The sequence below is a fragment of the Poromitra crassiceps genome, assembly GCF_964638095.1.
Source record: "Poromitra crassiceps genome assembly, chromosome: 15".
NCBI lineage: Eukaryota > Metazoa > Chordata > Actinopteri > Beryciformes > Melamphaidae > Poromitra > Poromitra crassiceps.
This window is the reverse complement of record NC_139634.1, coordinates 26,747,597-26,769,835: the sequence shown is the minus strand read 5'-3', so window position 1 is coordinate 26,769,835 and position 22,239 is coordinate 26,747,597. Positions and strand designations below refer to the sequence as shown.

Here is a 22,239-nt window from a genome sequence, read left to right as displayed (position 1 = left end):
ATGCTAAAAGAAATCTATTGGGCATGCTCAGATTTGGGTCCAAGAGACTCATCAAATGGGGAATCCATAGCCCTATGTGGGCTAAATGGGGTCCTTAATATGAAAATGGTTGAGAATAAATGAACCACTGGTTTATTACTCAATAACCTGTCCCTTCCCCGGCCAGAGACATACTAGCCCAGTGACCACCCTTTTCCACTGGTGAATCACCAGTGGTGATTGATTTATTTTGTAGGCTATACAATGTTAATGACAGACAGCCTACATAACATTCAAACTCAACAAGCATAACCTACTCATCTCTTGGACACATTCCATCGTGAAATATCTTATCAACGGGGATGATGGCTTGACCGAGGAACACGTCGAGCCCGATCAGCACCCGGTGCATGACCGTGAGGACCAGGTCTCCGCTCCCCGGGGGGTAGGCTCCACGCCCGCCGTCCTCCAGGATGCCGGGCAGCAGCTCGAAGCAGCACTCCTCCTGCCACTCGGGCACCTCCGCCTTCTCCACCAGGCCCGTGGTGAATTTCTCCTTGCCCACCTGCATGATTGTGTAAAGGTAGCGGCTCCCGTGCTTGCCCTTCGTTCGCAGTCCCCTTGCGCGGAGGACGGTGACATTCACATGCGTGGGCACCCATCGCTGGTCATCGTCCAGATCTATTAGTGACATCATCTTGCACCGCTAGGAATGGGCGCCGTGACTGCGTAGGCTACAAAGTCCCAAAATATATTAGGCTACTACTATCATTTAGCAGCGTGTGTTATCAATTGAGAGAGGGGTAGGCTACAGCCTGCATCGCCCCCTTGCATTTACCTGCTGCGTTTGCAGACAGTCGCAAAAAAGCCCTCTGCAGAAATAATTAATATCTCCAAGTCCAGCCAGGCAGCCTCTGTGGCTTTGTCCGACGTCAGTTCTCACACAGGCGACCCGGGCCGAGGCTGGGCTTCAAAGGCATGCACTGTGCGTGCCATTCCCAAATTCAATCAAGGCAAACCGAGTAACGTTACGCGCTGAATTGTCTCCTAGTGCGCGCTCGTATGTCGCATGTAGTTCATTCACTGTCCGAAAACTCCAGGCCCGCCCTCCTTGAGGGAAGCAGGCCCGCATACAGTGTGATAGATGCCGCAGAATTAAAGAGAAACACCCACCGTACCGTTATCAAACCCTCCGTCCAATAGACCAAATCACCGTGACGTCACCATGTAAACAAATTTACTTCCGGGTACCACTTGGGAAAGGCGGCAGGTTTAAATGTGCGTGTTGTCATATAAATGCTGTCAAACCCTCTCGTTGTTTTCGGCCGACTACTTTCAATTTAAATGGTTAAACGGTTGGTAAACATGCTTGTCCGACGTATCTAGCCTTTCTTCTGTGTTTGTTTTATGTAGTGTTAGCTAGCTAATAAAGTTTGTTTGTCTGTCAAACTCGCTGTTTTTTTACGTTACAGACAGAGTAACCTCGCGTCACCAGGCTCTTCTCGGCGAGAAAGAGCCTGGTACAGACAGAGCTACTGACGCCAGGTCAATTTAATTTAGCTTCAAGTCTACTCTAGTCTGGTCCAACAGGTAAATTAGCTAGTCTGGTCTCCACTAACGTTAGTGAAAGTGTTGTTATGAATGATATTAAACAACAACACAACACGGACGAACCATTTTTGTCTTCTTTGTCTGTTTTTGTCTTCAACATGTCAGTTTGTGCCGTCCACCGCCATTATAATGTGTGGACCTCAGGGGTACCCGGAAGTAAATGTAAACATCCCGCTGATTTGGTCTATTTACAGACAGATGCAGATTCTAAAGACAATCCTGGAGCGGACCTTTGCATGTGAGCCAAGACTAATGCATAGGGAAGCTTATCTTCATTTCAAACAGTGGGCTAGAAATCAAGTTGTTGGGCGGACCCATTCAAATGTAAAGATTTTCCAAGTCATCCTCCAATTTTATTTATTTATTTATTTACTTAGGCTACTTACAATCATTCTTATTCCTCAAATTGTAAAACAATGAAACAAATAAGCAAATAGGACTGTTTGACAAAATTCATTTATTGAAATTCATTAAAATACCCACTTATTTTTATTTTAAATACTACCGGTAGTATTGATAGCTATGATATGAGCAGCAGTTGCAGTTCTTATTATAATTATCTATCTATCTATCTATCTATCTATCTATCTATCTATCTATCTATCTATCTATCTATCTATCTATCTATCTGTCTATCTGTCTGTCTGTCTGTCTGTCTGTCTGTCTGTCTGTCTGTCTGTCTGTCTGTCTGCCTGCCTGCCTGCCTGCCTGCCTGCCTGCCTGCCTGCCTGCCTGCCTGCCTGTCTGTCTGTCTGCCTGCCTGCCTGCCTGCCTGCCTGTCTGTCTGTCTGTCTGTCTGTCTGCCTGCCTGCCTGCCTGCCTGCCTGCCTGCCTGTCTGCCTGTCTGCCTGTCTGTCTGTCTGTCTGTCTGTCTGTCTGTCTGTCTGTCTGTCTGTCGTCTGTCTCTCTCTGGGCATATTTTAGTGTAGTGTAGTGTTTAGTCATGGATACAAGCCTGTTTGTTAGCGTAACATCACATCACGCTACAGTCCATTGATGCTGGCTGTAGAAGCCTCAGTGATGGACCACAGATCATCCTGCATCCTCCTCCTTGCAATTGCACTGCCATCTAGTGGGGGTGAATAGACTACTACTGGCGGGGATGGGATAACAGGCTATAAAGGTTTATGCTGTAGTGTGTACGGTAGGCTATATAGGATATAGTTATGGAGGCAAATAGATTGGACTTTTTACTACAAATAATCTCAATGTTTAAGAATAAATGGGAGGCCCCAAAGAACATTAGAAGTGGAAGATATAGCCTAGCTACTAACCGAAGAAGAAGGAACAAAATAGCTTAGCTTCCAAGTTCAGACTAGCCATACTAGCCCATCAGCTAGTTAGCTTGCCTGCGGAGTTTCCCCATATCATTTTCATGAGGGAATGAAAAGAAAAGAAAACATTGCCTTTTGTATTTTTGTAGGGTTAGGTGTTAGGGTAACATGCCTACCTAAAAAATAAGTCAGTTGTAATATTTAAGTAACAGTCTTAATTAGATTAGTCCAACCTGAGAATCTAATATGGCTTATTAGTTTTATACTGTAGCCTACTAGCTTTATGCAACTGACCCCATTAATAACACTTACTTACCTGGCTGCTGAGTAATGTTAGAGGGAAACTTCTGGTTTGATGCAGTCAGGCCGTCAAAGGTGGGTGGAGTCTGCAGAAGCCCCAGAGTCTGCAGAATCGATCAGATTATTTGAAAGTGCATCTGGGGGAAACAGTTCAACTTTTCGGTTATGTCCTACAACACGAAAAATACTATAATTGGTGGTTGAGTCTGCATGCGAATTCAGACAGAGGCAGAACATTTACTCAAATGTCAACAAACACTTCCCTCTCTTTTCTCCCCTCCTTTTTTAGAATTTGAAATGTAATTTGTTGACAAGAACATTTTGTAAAACTGTTGCTATTAGCATAGTATTTGAATTTGGTTACTGCAGGGCACCGGTATTGCAGGGCACATGACCCAGACCACCAGGGGCCAAAAATATCCCAGTGTCCATGTTCAATGCATTCCACAACATTCCACTCATTTCAATTCAAATATGCAGCCAATTGGGACAACACCTGGCTCAGGCCCATAGGACACACACGCACGCACGCACGCACGCACGTGCACACACACACACACACACACACACACACACACACACACACACACACACACGCACACACACACAGGCCCATAGGCCACTGTTATTTTTGGTATAGGGGCCCCCACCACAATTATTAAACTGCCACCCATTGATTGTAGCGTGGGCAGTACATTTAGTGAATATCCGACTAAGATACAGAGCACTATATACACAGGTGGAGCAAGGGGGTATAGACATACAGTAGTTCAACCTTTTGAGTAATTTTCAACATTTAACTTTTGTGTGTGTGTGTGTTTCATTCCGCCTCCTGTCACCTCCTGTCCTTACAGCCACATCCTGCAATCCAAATATAACAAACCCCCACCTACGTGGGCCTTTAAACAGGCCTTAAAACAGACATAGCCCTACATCATTTAAAGAGGCAATAAGCAAGAGAGAAAATGACCATAATATATCTACAGGGAGTTTATGGGTTTTGACCAATGACTCAATGATTACTTTGACAAACGGACTAGCTCAGACACAGGAAAGGAAAAGAAAGAAAAACATACATATAACATCGACAGTTATTACAATGTGGTGCTACCATTGCATAGATATATGTATGTATGTATGTATGTATGTATGTATGTATGTATGTACAGTATGTATGTATGTATGTATGTATATATTTATATATATATATCCCAGAATTAGCCAGAATTGGGTTGCTTGAAATACAGTGATAGAAAATACACTAAAACATGAGATGATTTATGGGAGATGAAAAAACATATTTCTATATGTATATTTTAGGTGCACGATATCAGCAATCGTATCGGTATCGGTTGATGTTAGTAATTTTTTAATATATCAGCATCGGCCCGATGTTGAAATGTTATTATCAGTAATCAGTATTGGCAAACATTCTCACTATGAGGCCATTTACACCTGGCGTTAACATGCGTTTTCTGCCATCAGATTGCACCTCCGGAGGTGGTCAGGGATGCATTGTGTACACATTGAACACAAGTGTAAATGCAATTTGTCCTCTCAATCTGGATACAGCAACTTTATGATTGAGAGGACACCCATTTCTGCCATCAGATGGCAGAAAATGCATGTTAACGCCAGGTGTAAATGGAATCAGGTTAATGTGGTCAAGTACAATCTGATTGCAATCTGATGGCAGAAAACAAATGTTAATGCAAGGTGTAAATGGCCTCATTGAGAGGAACCAATGTGGTAAATCTATAATTTATGGGCATTTCCAAATGTTTTGTAAATAAAGAAATATAGAGGCAGAAGACTCTCGCACACTGACTTCACTTGGCAAGACTTTTATTAAACAATATACGAAGTTTCGGCCAAGCGACCTTCATCTGGCATATGGATACAAAAACAATAGGGCCTGTTTATATAGGCAAACAGAAGAGATCATTCAACCAATACAGAGCAATTAGATCGACCCCCATGACACAAATCAGTGCCTAATAGACACTGCAGGTGCCCGACAATAATAATAAATTGACACACATACATCCAAAGACAGATCCCAGTGAAATATAGATAAAGGGAACATGTAAACACTCAGGTATGTGATACACATTAAAAAGAAGAGAATAAGGTACAAAAATGGCTCCAAATGTCTCTAAAGTACAGACAGACCGTATAGGCTCAGAGTACTAATAACCTACGTCATGTCAATTTGCATTCAACATTAATAAGAGGCATTGGTAGATGCTCTCATAGATGGTTAAGGGGTGTGCCGACATACACATGCGTAAAAACAGCACCCCTATAGATAAAAAGGATAGTCTTAAATAGACTATAATAAATAGAAAAAGGCAAAATCTGCTCTATAGACTTGTCCTGTTCCTCCTACGCACCTGACACACACGGAAGTGCAGAGACTTCTCATTGACGCTGTGGGAATAAAGAAATGCATTACTTTTTCAAATTTGCAGTGTTTACATGTGTTTTTCAGTATGTATAAAATTTGATTATCATAGAAATGTGTTTTTATACAGATCATATAGACATTGATAAATACTGGTTATCGACCATAACAGCAATGTTAATCAGTTATCGGTATTGGCCAAAATTTTCATATCGGTGCAAATATATATTCGATATCATGTCTATTTATTTTTTCTCTCTAACTTTTAGTTCTTTTAAAACGCAATTTTTCTTTCAGCTTCTAGGCTGCATCTGCAGCACGGCTATGCTATTTACAAGCACACCTTTACTGAGGCTCGGAGCTGCGAGGGCAGTGCAGTGTAGCCTACTATATCATCTTCAGCAGCAGTTGCAAGCATTTTTATTTGTTTATTAAATGACACAAAAATTACCTTTGCGAGACAAAGATACATAAAGCCAATACACACAGGTCTCTCTCTCTTAACATTACTGCTGGCTGTGAATGCTACACTTGTAAGATTTGAGGGAAGCCTCAACGATTCTTCGAGATTAAGGTTTTTCATCCTTTAAACTGTCCCAACTCCAGGGTTGGATGTGACACAGTATTGGAAAGAACAAGTGAAAAGGGATCCATGTTTTTCAATGGTATGGTATATTAGTTCAATGTGCCACTGTTTATCTCAGGTGGACTAACCTGTTTCTTCAAGCCTTCTTTATGACCAAAACCTTTCCCACAGACTGAGCAATTCAATTCTTTCTCACCTGTGTGAACTGTGGACTATCATGTGTCTCTTCAAGGTTTGTTTATGACCAAAACCTTTACCACAGACTGAGCAATTAAATTGTTTCTCACCTGTGTGGACTATCATGTGTCTCTTTAAGTCTCTGTCACGACCAAAACCTTTACCACAGACTGAGCAATTAAATGGTTTCTCACCTGTGTGGACTATCATGTGTGACTTCAAGCTTCCTTCATAAGCAAAACCTTTACCACAGACTGAGCAATTAAATGGTTTCTCACCTGTGTGGACTATCATGTGTGTCTTCAAGTTTTCTTTACGAGCAAAACCTTTACCACAGACGGAGCAATTAAATTGTTTCTCACCTGTGTGGACTATCATGTGTCTCTTTAAGTCTCTGTCATGACCAAAACCTTTACCACAGACAGCGCAATTAAAGGGTTTATTGTCTGTGTGGACTATCATGTGTGCCTTCATGGTTCCTTTGCGAACAAAACCTTTACCACAGAGCAATTAAATTGTTTATTTCCTGTGTGGACTATCATGTGTCTCTTCAAGACTCTGTAACGACCAAAACATTTACCACAGACAGAGCAATTAAATTGTTTATAACCTGTGTGGACTATCATGTGTGCCTTCATGTTTCCTTACCGAACAAAACCTTTACCACAGACTAAGCAATTAAATTGTTTCTCACCTGTGTGGACTATCATGTGTGTCTTCAAGCTTCCTTCATCACCAAAACCTTTACCACAGACAGAGCAATTAAAGGGTTTATTGTGGACTATCATGTGTGTCTTCAAGTGTCCTTCATGAGCAAAACCTTTACCACAGACAGAGCAATTAATTTGTTTATTGCCTGTGTGGACCATCATGTGTATCTTCAAGCTTTCTTTATGAGCAAAACCTTTACCACAGACTGAGCAATTTAAGGGTTTACTGTGGACCATCATGTGTCTCTTCAAGTCTGCCTTACGACCAAAACCGTTACCACAGACAGAGCAATTAAATTGTGTATTGCCTGTGTGGACTATCATGTGTGTCTTCAAGTTTCCTTTACAACCAAAACCTTTACCACAGACAGAGCAATTAAATTGTTTATTGCCTGTGTGGACCATCATGTGTATCTTCAAGTCTCCCTTACGACCAAAACCGTTACCACAGACAGAGCAATTAAATTGTTTATTGTCTGTGTGGACTATCATGTGTGTCTTCAAGTGTGATTTATTACCAAATCTTTTAGCACAAACTGAGCAGGTGAAGTGTTTCTTCATCCATTCATCATCATTGTCTTCAGTCTCAGAAGAGTCTGAAGTCTTGTGATCACTAGTTTCTTGTGAATTACTAACTGGATATACATATATACAATATAAGTTCCTGAATTACAGTGACATCACTGCATGATGTAGACATTGTGACATCCTCAGTGGGACAAAAATTGAAAACAAACAGAAACAGATCCCACTTACTCCCTTTTATATACTGTAGATGATGATAATGTCCCAGCAAGTAAAATTACGTCATTATAACGTTGTGATGACGTCTTTCAGTGACGTCCAGGACAGGTCCGACAGGCTGCCTCTCCACACTCCGGGCCACATGGGACCTGCGATGACATTATTGTATTAACTACAAAGTAATCACAGAGCAGGAGATCTAGTGTTATTAGAGTCCAACATGTCTCATTAAGTGGATACGAGGAAAGGAGTTTTTAGTTTCAAGATATCTTTATTACATTCAGGCATGAAAAAGGACACCCATGGGTCCTTCACAGATACAGGAAGTGACTGGAAGTTCGGGCAAAGACCGTACTAGATAAGAAGTGACAACATAAGCGCAGCAGCAGAGCTACGCCTCCGCCATTTTGGCCCCTAAGGAAACTAGTGAACCGTCAGGCAGGCAAGGCCACATAGCATTTACATTTGCTGTAAAAATTCACCGACTACAACAGTATATCCAGACCATTTCTAAAATCGAAAAAACAAATGTCAATGTAGAATTTGCAATCATGTATAAATCTATAACAAACATTCAAGTAAATGTTAATGTAAAAATGTAGCAGATAGGCCTGGAGAGACTGAACCTGGATAGAAAAGTTTAGTGATTGTAATTTGAGATAGCATACATCTTCGTCATTTCTGCAGTTAATAGAAGAGCTTATTTTTCAACTTTAAATTCTCCTTCACAGTCATGGTGTCCTCTACATTGTGCTGCTTGTTGTTGACGTCCAGGACAGGTCCGACAGGCTGCCTCTCCACACTCCGGGCCACATGGGACCTGCGACGACATTATTATTTTAACTACAAAGTAACCACAGAGCAGGAGACCTAGTGTTATTAGAGTCCAACATGTCTAATTAAGTGGATACGAGGAAAGGAGTTTTTAGTTTCAAGATATCTTTATTACATTCAGGCATGAAAAAGGACACCCATGGGTCCTTCACAGATACAGGAAGTGACTGGAAGTTCGGGCAAAGACCGTACTAGATAAGAAGTGACAACATAAGCGGAGCAGCAGAGCTACGCCTCCGCCATTTTGGCCCCTAAGGACACTAGTGAACCGTCAGGCAGGCAAGGCCACACAGCATTTACATTTGCTGTAAAAATTCACCGACTACAACAGTATATCCAGACCATTTCTAAAATCGAAAAAACAAATGTCAATGTAGAATTTGCAATCATGTATAAATCTATAACAAACATTCAAGTAAATGTTAATGTAAAAATGTAGCAGATAGGCCTGGAGAGACTGAACCTGGATAGAAAAGTTTAGTGATTGTAATTTGAGATAGCATACATCTTCGTCATTTCTGCAGTTAATAGAAGAGCTTATTTTTCAACTTTAAATTCTCCTTCACAGTCATGGTGTCCTCTGCATTGTGCTGCTTGTTGTTGACGTCCAGGACAGGTCCGACAGGCTGCCTCTCCACACTCCGGGCCACATGGGACCTGCGACGACATTATTCTATTAACTACAAAGTAACCACAGAGCAGGAGACCTAGTGTTATTAGAGTCCAACATGTCTCATTAAGTGGATACGAGGAAAGGAGTTTTTAGTTTCAAGATATCTTTATTACATTCAGGCATGAAAAAGGACACCCATGGGTCCTTCACAGATACAGGAAGTGACTGGAAGTAAGGGCAAAGACCGTACATTGATAAGAAATGACAACATAAGCGCAGCAGCAGAGCTACGCCTCCGCCATTTTGGCCCCTAAGGACACTAGTGAACCATCAGGCAGGCAAGGCCACACAGCATTTACATTTGCTGTAAAAATTCACCGACTACAACAGTATATCCAGACCATTTCTAAAATCGAAAAAACAAATGTCAATGTAGAATTTGCAATCATGTATAAATCTATAACAAACATTCAAGTAAATGTTAATGTAAAAATGTAGCAGATAGGCCTGGAGAGACTGAACCTGGATAGAAAAGTTTAGTGATTGTAATTTGAGATAGCATACATCTTCGTCATTTCTGCAGTTAATAGAAGAGCTTATTTTTCAACTTTAAATTCTCCTTCACAGGTGTCCTCTGCATTGTGCTGCTTGTTGTTGACGTCCAGGACAGGTCCGACAGGCTGCCTCTCCACACTCCGGGCCACATGGGACCTGCGACGACATTATTCTATTAACTACATAGTAACCACAGAGCAGGAGACCTAGTGTTATTAGAGTCCAACATGTCTCATTAAGTGGATACGAGGAAAGGAGTTTTTAGTTTCAAGATATCTTTATTACATTCAGGCATGAAAAAGGACACCCATGTGTCCTTCACAGATACAGGAAGTGACTGGAAGTAAGGGCAAAGACCGTACATTGATAAGAAATGACAACATAAGCGCAGCAGCAGAGCTACGCCTCCGCCATTTTGGCCCCTAAGGACACTAGTGAACCGTCAGGCAGGCAAGGCCACACAGCATTTACATTTGCTGTAAAAATTCACCGACTACAACAGTATATCCAGACCATTTCTAAAATCGAAAAAACAAATGTCAATGTAGAATTTGCAATCATGTATAAATCTATAACAAACATTCAAGTAAATGTTAATGTAAAAATGTAGCAGATAGGCCTGGAGAGACTGAACCTGGATAGAAAAGTTTAGTGATTGTAATTTGAGATAGCATACATCTTCGTCATTTCTGCAGTTAATAGAAGAGCTTATTTTTCAACTTTAAATTCTCCTTCACAGGTGTCCTCTGCATTGTGCTGCTTGTTGTTGACGTCCAGGACAGGTCCGACAGACTGCCTCTCCACACTCCGGGCCACATGGGACCTGCGACAACATTATTCTATTAACTACAAAGTAACCACAGAGCAGGAGACCTAGTGTTATTAGAGTCCAACATGTCTCATTAAGTGGATACGAGGAAAGGAGTTTTTAGTTTCAAGATATCTTTATTACATTCAGGCATGAAAAAGGACACCCATGGGTCCTTCACAGATACAGGAAGTGACTGGAAGTTCGGGCAAAGACCATACATTGATAAGAAGTGACAACATAAGCGCAGCAGCAGAGCTACGCCTCCGCCATTTTGGCCCCTAAGGACACTAGTGAACCGTCAGGCAGGCAAGGCCACACAGCATTTACATTTGCTGTAAAAATTCACCGACTACAACAGTATATCCAGACCATTTCTAAAATCGAAAAAACAAATGTCAATGTAGAATTTGCAATCATGTATAAATCTATAACAAACATTCAAGTAAATGTTAATGTAAAAATGTAGCAGATAGGCCTGGAGAGACTGAACCTGGATAGAAAAGTTTAGTGATTGTAATTTGAGATAGCATACATCTTCGTCATTTCTGCAGTTAATAGAAGAGCTTATTTTTCAACTTTAAATTCTTCTTCACAGTCATGGTGTCCTCTGCATTGTGCTGCTTGTTGTTGACGTCCAGGACAGGTCCGACAGGCTGCCTCTCCACACTCCGGGCCACATGGGACCTGCGACGACATTATTCTATTAACTACAAAGTAACCACAGAGCAGGAGACCTAGTGTTATTAGAGTCCAACATGTCTCATTAAGTGGATACGAGGAAAGGAGTTTTTAGTTTCAAGATATCTTTATTACATTCAGGCATGAAAAAGGACACCCATGGGTCCTTCACAGATACAGGAAGTGACTGGAAGTACGGGCAAAGACCGTACATTGATAAGAAATGACAAAATAAGCGCAGCAGCAGAGCTACGCCTCTGCCATTTTGGCCCCTAAGGACACTAGTGAACCGTCAGGCAGGCAAGGCCACACAGCATTTACATTTGCTGTAAAAATTCACCGACTACAACAGTATATCCAGACCATTTCTAAAATCGAAAAAACAAATGTCAATGTAGAATTTGCAATCATGTATAAATCTATAACAAACATTCAAGTAAATGTTAATGTAAAAATGTAGCAGATAGGCCTGGAGAGACTGAACCTGGGTAGAAAAGTTTAGTGATTGTAATTTGAGATAGCATACATCTTCGTCATTTCTGCAGTTAATAGAAGAGCTTATTTTTCAACTTTAAATTCTCCTTCACAGGTGTCCTCTGCATTGTGCTGCTTGTTGTTGACGTCCGGGACAGGTCCGACAGGCTGCCTCTCCACACTCCGGGCCACATGGGACCTGCGACGACATTATTCTATTAACTACATAGTAACCACAGAGCAGGAGACCTAGTGTTATTAGAGTCCAACATGTCTCATTAAGTGGATACGAGGAAAGGAGTTTTTAGTTTCAAGATATCTTTATTACATTCAGGCATGAAAAAGGACACCCATGTGTCCTTCACAGATACAGGAAGTGACTGGAAGTTCGGGCAAAGACCGTACTAGATAAGAAGTGACAACATAAGCGCAGCAGCAGAGCTACGCCTCCGCCATTTTGGCCCCTAAGGAAACTAGTGAACCGTCAGGCAGGCAAGGCCACACAGCATTTACATTTGCTGTAAAAATTCACCGACTACAACAGTATATCCAGACCATTTCTAAAATCGAAAAAACAAATGTCAATGTAGAATTTGCAATCATGTATAAATCTATAACAAACATTCAAGTAAATGTTAATGTAAAAATGTAGCAGATAGGCCTGGAGAGACTGAACCTGGGTAGAAAAGTTTAGTGATTGTAATTTGAGATAGCATACATCTTCGTCATTTCTGCAGTTAATAGAAGAGCTTATTTTTCAACTTTAAATTCTCCTTCACAGTCATGGTGTCCTCTGCATTGTGCTGCTTGTTGTTGACGTCCAGGACAGGTCCGACAGGCTGCCTCTCCACACTCCGGGCCACATGGGACCTGCGACAACATTATTCTATTAACTACAAAGTAACCACAGAGCAGGAGACCTAGTGTTATTAGAGTCCAACATGTCTCATTAAGTGGATACGAGGAAAGGAGTTTTTAGTTTCAAGATATCTTTATTACATTCAGGCATGAAAAAGGACACCCATGGGTCCTTCACAGATACAGGAAGTGACTGGAAGTTCGGGCAAAGACCGTACATTGATAAGAAATGACAACATAAGCGCAGCAGCAGAGCTACGCCTCTGCCATTTTGGCCCCTAAGGACACTAGTGAACCGTCAGGCAGGCAAGGCCACACAGCATTTACATTTGCTGTAAAAATTCACCGACTACAACAGTATATCCAGACCATTTCTAAAATCGAAAAAACAAATGTCAATGTAGAATTTGCAATCATGTATAAATCTATAACAAACATTCAAGTAAATGTTAATGTAAAAATGTAGCAGATAGGCCTGGAGAGACTGAACCTGGATAGAAAAGTTTAGTGATTGTAATTTGAGATAGCATACATCTTCGTCATTTCTGCAGTTAATAGAAGAGCTTATTTTTCAACTTTAAATTCTCCTTCACAGTCATGGTGTCCTCTGCATTGTGCTGCTTGTTGTTGACGTCCAGGACAGGTCCGACAGGCTGCCTCTCCACACTCCGGGCCACATGGGACCTGCGACAACATTATTCTATTAACTACAAAGTAACCACAGAGCAGGAGACCTAGTGTTATTAGAGTCCAACATGTCTCATTAAGTGGATACGAGGAAAGGAGTTTTTAGTTTCAAGATATCTTTATTACATTCAGGCATGAAAAAGGACACCCATGGGTCCTTCACAGATACAGGAAGTGACTGGAAGTTCGGGCAAAGACCATACATTGATAAGAAGTGACAACATAAGCGCAGCAGCAGCGCTACGCCTCCGCCATTTTGGCCCCTAAGGACACTAGTGAACCGTCAGGCACATAGATATATATAAAGGCTAGATGGCTTAAGGCGGAGTCACCAGCGTCGTGAACGGCCGCCATCTTGCTACAGTGCCTTTCTGGTACGTTCTATGGTAGCTGGTGACCTGCACAGACAAAAATACTCATAACTCGCTGAAATCTTGACGGATTTACAAACGGTTTGGTTTATTACAAGCATATTCCGTTCCCGAGATACAACCAAAAAAACACTAAAAACACTATTTTTTTGATGGGCTCCAAATTACACCAAAATTAAACCGAAGCATCTATGCCATGAGAGGGATTCAGGCACAAAGTTTCATGCAGTTTCATCCATTTCCCTAGGAGTTATGATCATCTGATGTTGCCATACTAACCCAACAACAGATGCTCATAACTCCTAGTAGCTCCCTGTAGCAAGATGGCCGTCATGCGACGACGTCGCTCTCCATTGGCCGGCAGCGCGGGTAAGCTATCTAGCCTTTATATATAGCTATGGTCAGGCAGGCAAGGCCACACAGCATTTACATTTGCTGTAAAAATTCACCGACTACAACAGTATATCCAGACCATTTCTAAAATCGAAAAAACAAATGTCAATGTAGAATTTGCAATCATGTATAAATCTATAACAAACATTCAAGTAAATGTTAATGTAAAAATGTAGCAGATAGGCCTGGAGAGACTGAACCTGGATAGAAAAGTTTAGTGATTGTAATTTGAGATAGCATACATCTTCGTCATTTCTGCAGTTAATAGAAGAGCTTATTTTTCAACTTTAAATTCTCCTTCACAGGTGTCCTCTGCATTGTGCTGCTTGTTGTTGACGTCCAGGACAGGTCCGACAGGCTGCCTCTCCACACTCCGGGCCACATGGGACCTGCGACGACATTATTCTATTAACTACAAAGTAACCACAGAGCAGGAGACCTAGTGTTATTAGAGTCCAACATGTCTCATTAAGTGGATACGAGGAAAGGAGTTTTTAGTTTCAAGATATCTTTATTACATTCAGGCATGAAAAAGGACACCCATGTGTCCTTCACAGATACAGGAAGTGACTGGAAGTTCGGGCAAAGACCGTACATTGATAAGAAGTGACAACATAAGCGCAGCAGCAGAGCTCCGCCTCCGCCATTTTGGCCCCTAAGGAAACTAGTGAACCGTCAGGCAGGCAAGGCCACACAGCATTTACATTTGCTGTAAAAATTCACCGACTACAACAGTATATCCAGACCATTTCTAAAATCGAAAAAACAAATGTCAATGTAGAATTTGCAATCATGTATAAATCTATAACAAACATTCAAGTAAATGTTAATGTAAAAATGTAGCAGATAGGCCTGGAGAGACTGAACCTGGATAGAAAAGTTTAGTGGTTGTAATTTGAGATAGCATACATCTTCGTCATTTCTGCAGTTAATAGAAGAGCTTATTTTTCAACTTTAAATTCTCCTTCACAGTCATGGTGTCCTCTGCATTGTGCTGCTTGTTGTTGATGCAAGGCATAGCAGATGATGTCATAAACATTGTGACATCATCAGTAACATCACTGATCATCAATGGGACACAAATTTAAACATCGCAATTACAGTGACATCACTGCATGATGTAGACATTGTGACATCCTCAGTGGGACAAAAATTGAAACAAACAGATCCCACTTACTCCCTTTTATATACTGTAGATGATGATAATGTCCCAGCAAGCAAAATTACGTCATTATAACGTTGTGATGACGTCTTTCAGTGACGTCCAGGACAGGTCCGACAGGCTCCCTCTCCACACTCCGGGCCACATGGGACCTGCGACAACATTATTGTATTAACTACAAAGTAATCACAGAGCAGGAGACCTAGTGTTATTAGAGTCCAACATGTCTCATTAAGTGGATACGAGGAAAGGAGTTTTTAGTTTCAAGATATCTTTATTACATTCAGGCATGAAAAAGGACACCCATGGGTCCTTCACAGATACAGGAAGTGACTGGAAGTTCGGGCAAAGACCGTACTAGATAAGAAGTGACAACATAAGCGCAGCAGCAGAGCTATGCCTCTGCCATTTTGGCCCCTAAGGAAACTAGTGAACCGTCAGGCAGGCAAGGCCACACAGCATTTACATTTGCTGTAAAAATTCACCGACTACAACAGTATATCCAGACCATTTCTAAAATCGAAAAACAAATGTCAATGTAGAATTTGCAATCATGTATAAATCTATAACAAACATTCAAGTAAATGTTAATGTAAAAATGTAGCAGATAGGCCTGGAGAGACTGAACCTGGATAGAAAAGTTTAGTGATTGTAATTTGAGATAGCATACATCTTTGTCATTTCTGCAGTTAATAGAAGAGCTTATTTTTCAACTTTAAATTCTCCTTCACAGTCATGGTGTCCTCTGCATTGTGCTGCTTGTTGTTGACGTCCAGGACAGGTCCGACAGGCTGCCTCTCCACACTCCGGGCCACATGGGACCTGCGACGACATTATTCTATTAACTACAAAGTAACCACAGAGCAGGAGACCTAGTGTTATTAGAGTCCAACATGTCTCATTAAGTGGATACGAGGAAAGGAGTTTTTAGTTTCAAGATATCTTTATTACATTCAGGCATGAAAAAGGACACCCATGGGTCCTTCACAGATACAGGAAGTGACTGGAAGTTTGGGCAAAGACCGTACATTGATAAGAAGTGACAACATAAGCGCAGCAGCAGAGCTACGCCTCCGCCATTTTGGCCCCTAAGGACACTAGTGAACCGTCAGGCAGGCAAGGCCACACAGCATTTACATTTGCTGTAAAAATTCACCGACTACAACAGTATATCCAGACCATTTCTAAAATCGAAAAAACAAATGTCAATGTAGAATTTGCAATCATGTATAAATCTATAACAAACATTCAAGTAAATGTTAATGTAAAAATGTAGCAGATAGGCCTGGAGAGACTGAACCTGGATAGAAAAGTTTAGTGATTGTAATTTGAGATAGATTTGTTTTTTCGATTTTAGAAATGGTCTGGATATACTTTTGTAGTCGGTGAATTTTTACAGAAAATGTAAATGCTGTGTGGCCTTGCCTGCCTGAGGGTTCACTAGTTTCCTTAGGGGCCAAAATGTCGGAGGCGTAGCTCTGCTGCTGCGCTTATGTTGTCACTTCTTATCAATGTACGGTCTTTGCCCGAACTTCCAGTCACTTCCTGTATCTATGAAGGACCCATGGGTGTCCTTTTTCATGCCTGAATGTAATAAAGATATCTTAAAACTAAAAACTCCTTTCCTCGTATCCACTTAATGAGACATGTTGGACTCTAATAACACTAGGTCTCCTGCTCTGTGGTTACTTTGTAGTTAATACAATAAAGTCGTCGCAGGTCGCATGTGGCCCGGAGTGTGGAGAGGCAGCCTGTCGGACCTGTCCTGGACGTCACTGAAAGACGTCATCACAACATTATGACGTAATTTTGCTTGCTGGGACATCATCATCTATATACAGTGTAAAAGGGAGTAAGTGGGATCTGTCACTCTCTCTCTAGAGGACACTACATGAGGGGTGTCAACTTGTCAAGAAACTTAAAGTGAAGACGCTATCCGATGTCCAACATCTTCTTCTTTTAAATTCATAGTCTATAGTTGCCGCTTCCAAATTGTTGCATAAAATCCACTTTTCTGTCTTTTAAAAACCGAAAATCATTAATCTGGAGCAACCCGGAAATACGACTCACTGTTTACTCACTAATGGCCCCGCCCACATGGAAATAATCTATATGTACCCTATATGTTTTAATATAGGGCCACATATAGTTTTCCCATATATGGTGCATACATAAAATTGGCCGTTTTCCTATATTATATGTACATATATGTACCTATATGTATAGGTACATATATGTACCTATATGTACATATAATATAGGAAATCAGCCAATTTTATGTATGCACCATATATGGGAAACCTATATGTACATATATGTACCTATATGTAGGATTTTAAATAAAAAAAAATAGCAGCGCACACGGGATTCGTGCGCTCTAGTGCTGAGCTATACATTTTCTTATACTTACCAGAGAGCCGGGCACATTATATACTCTCTCGCACACAACGTAGACCACAATTGTCAGCGATCGGGAAGTTATTTTATGTGATGCGTACGATCGTAACAGACTAAAATGATGTTGTGTGTGTGTGTGCATCTATAGTCTGTAGGCTGTACGGCTTCAGAGGTTAACTTCATTTAACACCAGAGACTCAGGAGGTAGGCCTACACAGAGCCTCGTATAGTCTGTTACAATAACATAGTGTGCCCAGAGCACCTCGTTCCGCACTTGGTGCAGACGGGTGCAGACTTGCTTTGGTCTAGTCAGTCACAGCTAGTAAGTACTTGCGCATGCTCGTTGCTGCAGGAACTGAATTCATTATTTTATAGTATTGCGCTAAACTATTAACCATAGTTGTGTCCTGGAAGCTTTTTGCTGGCACCACATAGCCTATAGTCCCATATTTATGATATTTCATGTGACATAAAATGCGTTGAAATGTAGTTTTCGTGTAGATCAGATTTCAACTCTCAGTTACACAATAAAAGACAATAAAATGCCAATTCACACACTATCAATATTGTCTCTATTCCAAACTACAACAAATGTTTTAACAATATGATGAACCAAATTGTGTTTTTTTACACGTTTACGTTGTAACCGCATTTTAGCCGGTTGAAAAGAGGGTGAAATTAGGTCTTAGACGTTCAAACCCAATATCACCCAGATTTAAACTAAAAATCAACGTTGAAAAAACGTTTTGTGCTCGCTGGGTATATATGGATTATGACACAGTGTATACAAACAGATTTGTAAATGACCTATATAGGAGGCATATACCTTGTATTGTGTACATATATGGCCTATATGTGGATATAAAGAAGTGAGACCTATATGACCTGTATTATGAACATATAGGGCCTTTATGTGTATATAAAGAAGCTATATAGGAGACATATATGCCCTGTATGTGCACATATAGTACCTATATGTGGATATAAAGAAGCTATAGGAGACCTATATGCCCGGTATATGCACTTATATGCACCTGAATCTGGCCTATATGCAACCTATATGCGGCATAAATGTGGCCTATATGTGCATATATGCACCTAAATCTGGCCTATATGCAACCTATATGCGGCATATATATGGCCTATATGCTCCTATATGCGCATATATGCACCTAAATCTGGCCTATATGCAACCTATATGCGGCATATATATGGCCTATATGCTCCTATATGCGCATATATGCACCTAAATCTGGCCTATATGCAACCTATATGCGGCATATATATGGCCTATATGCTCCTATATGCGCATATATGCACCTAAATCTGGCCTATATGCAACCTATATGCGGCATATATATGGCCTATATGCTCATATATGCTGCATATAGGTTGCATATAGGCTGCATATAGTTGCATATATGTTCATATAGATTCTTTCCATGTGACTTCCCGTTGCTCCCGATGAATAATTTTCGGTTTTTCAAAGACAGAAAAGTGGATTTTATGCAACAATTTGGAAGCGGCAACTATATGTATTTAAAAGAAAAGGATGTTGGACATCGGATAGCGTCTTCACTTCAAGTTTCTGGCTCAGGTAAGGGGTTGTCTTTATACCTAGATGTGAGAGCAGCACGATTGCGTTGTGGATGGCCGGGCGCTAATGCTCAGTATGAGCGAGAAGCGCCCAGCTAGCGGGGTAATAGATTAAGCAGCACTGTCGTCGAGTTGCAGCAAACTGGACAGTTTGTGTTATACTCTGATTTTTTTTTTCTTGAATCAATTTGTACAATATCAGCTTTATTTTAGCATTCAAAAGTAGCGCGAGACCCATTCCTGGCTGTTCATTGGCTAATAAGTCTCGCATTTTGGTCCTCCGCTGACGCCACTCTCTCTCTAGAGGACACTACATGAGGGGTGTCAACTTGTCAAGGAAGCGCAGCTGGAGCTCGTCCCATTGGCTCACGTGAGCATGGGCACCTGGCCAATCCCAGCGCTTGACTGCGGCGTAGGCGGGCACAGGGCGTGGTTTTGCCGGAGGCGCGGTCTCACCATGGCCACGCCCACTTAGGAGACTGGTCAGCCAATCACAAGCACATAAATGACAGATAGATAGATAGCACAAGTAATCTATCATCTAGATGATAGATAGATAAGACATTATTGCAAAATGAAAAATGAAAATGCTCAACCCAAAAAGCCCCAAACTTTACATAACCGTTACCTCTCACTTATGACAGAAAACGAATGAATCATCACTGTTAGTATTCAGCTCCAATCCTTTTTTATTTATAATAAATAAAAAAACAACAGAAACAAATGGATTTGTTCTGTAAATATCAGGTTGACGTTTCACAGTGTTGATACAGCCACTTTGAGGATAAATGATATGCCATTGAAATGCAGAGTAATCACACATGAATGCTCACATTCAGAACAGTACACAACAACAGAACCCAACTGTTGAGGTTTCTGTGGCACTTTTCTACTTGGCTTTTAAGAGAGATGTGGTTTTTCAATAACACCTCACACAATATTGTACTTTATATTACACATTTACACAGCACTGTCATCTTTTTTCACAGTAAGTTAGCAAACATTGTCATTTAATAAATTGGATACATTCAAATGTAAAAAAAAAGAAGAAGAGGGAGTGCCATGAGAGAATATATCCAGTGCCTAATAAAAGAAATATCAAGTCACAAACAAAAATGGTTAAATGCTGTCATATCTCACTGTAGTGAGACATATGGGCTTTTCACACTACACTTAGCCGGGGTTAAGTCAGTCTCTTAGCCTGAGGCTAACAGAGCTGTTAGCCCAGGGCTAAGAAAGCTTTCACACTTGCACAATCCTGGCCCACTCCGAATTGGGCTAACCCCCGACTTCAGCCCCGGCTAGCTGGCCCTGCTCTGGAGCAGGGTTATCCCGACTTTTCGGGGATAACCCTCACTTTCCATCTAAACACACAGGGCTAAAAGTTGCCAGTGTGAAATGGGGCTAAGTTAGCCTGAGGCTATATTAGCCCTACTCTTAGGTCAGTGCTCTTAGCCCAGGGCTAAGAGCATGTAGTGTGAAAAGCCCTATAAAGATAAAAGTGCACATAAAAGCTTTAGAAACTTTAAAAAAAATCACTGGATTATTTTCAGTTGAATGCTACAGATGTTTAGGAGTTTACATTTTCAGTAATTCTTAAGAATATAATGGCTCCATCTCATTTAACTTGGGTGAAGGTCGAGAGACAAGCAGCCCACTTCTTGACATTGACATTTTAATACACAAAGCATTAACACTTTACACTCTAGAGCAGGGATACTCAACTTGCTTTGCCCGGGGGTCACTTTCGTGAAATTATAGAAGGCCAGGGGCCAGTTAATAATCAAACAATATACATTTTTCTTTAGCGGATTGTAGGTTTTTGGGGTGTTAGCTGGAGTTTAGTCTGACAATGTTGTGCACACCGGATAGTTAGTTAGGTTAAGTTAGTTAGGTTAAGTACATACATAAGTGCCTGGGTAGCAAGCAGACGGCGGTATTTGACAATTTAGCAGCTAAATCATAGATTATTGAAAGATATTCCATATTCCAGACTGAAATGCTATAACAGAAGTGGAGTATTGGCCAGAATGACATGAACATTTGGACACTTATTCAGCGGGTATCTCGCATGTTGCGTTCAGGTGCACTGTAAAAAAAAAAAAAAGATTGTGCAATTCCATCGCGCGCCACACAGGGGGCGCCCACGGGCCACATGTGGCCCGCGGGCTGCAAGTTGAGTATCACTGCTCTAGAGGTTCACCTTCAACCAGGTTTAAGGCATTCTAGTATAGGGCAGCTGCCTTAAACCAACATACATCATGTCCATCCACACCCAGTCAAAAAGTCATTTGAGAATACTGCAGCAAAGTCATGAGGGATTGGTTGTAAAATACAGTAAATTCAGCTTGGCTAGACAGACAGGTGGTGCAGGTGGATTCATAAGACATTTTGACTATGGATGAATAAAATCATCTATGATAAAATTAGAACAAATAATGGTATTTTATAAATAAAAAAAACGAAGACATGGACATCGATGTTTAACTGGGTTCCAGTTTTTCTCCAAATCTGTTATTCTTAATTAGAATACCTAGATTATATGCAACACAATTCAACATAATGTAACACCCACATTTGTAAACTCAAAGTTGACATTTCCTTGTGTGTGACAGGCAGAGAGGTATGAAAGGAGAAGAAACACTGGGAAGTGAACTAATTATCACTAACTAATTGTCACTTTGACAAAGTTGCTAACAGCACTGAGGAATGTCGTCAGCAGTTATAAGTGTCCATAACTTGTATATGTTTTGCAAAGTGACACACGCTCTTTTCATTGCATGTCCTGAAATCTGCCATGGGATTTTTAGAACTTGCAATGCAACAAGACTTCTGTTGACAACCGAAACTTGTTGCAACCCCAACAATTTCACAGGTAAGCGGTTGTTTACTACATCGGAAAGAATATAATGCACTTTCTTTTGTGAAATGGGTTTCTTAAGAACTCAACTTTTGTTTAAATGGAAAAAGAAAAAGGAAAAAGGACTAGAAATATGAGAAAACAGGGTCCAAAACATAACTTGTT

General features: G+C 41.0%; 1 protein-coding gene across 1 annotated transcript in view; it reads right to left on the bottom strand.

Moving 5' to 3' along the window:
• The window catches only part of rab11fip5b (RAB11 family interacting protein 5b (class I)), a gene marked incomplete at both ends in the record, with an annotated part of 12,659 nt that extends 11,983 nt beyond the window's left edge, over positions 1–676 (bottom strand). Inside the window, one exon of the mRNA XM_083651829.1 lies at positions 297–676. Coding sequence (XP_083507955.1) covers positions 297–676 — 380 coding nt within the window. The remainder of the gene's footprint in view (positions 1–296) is intronic.
• Positions 677–22,239: the final 21,563 nt, after the last annotated feature.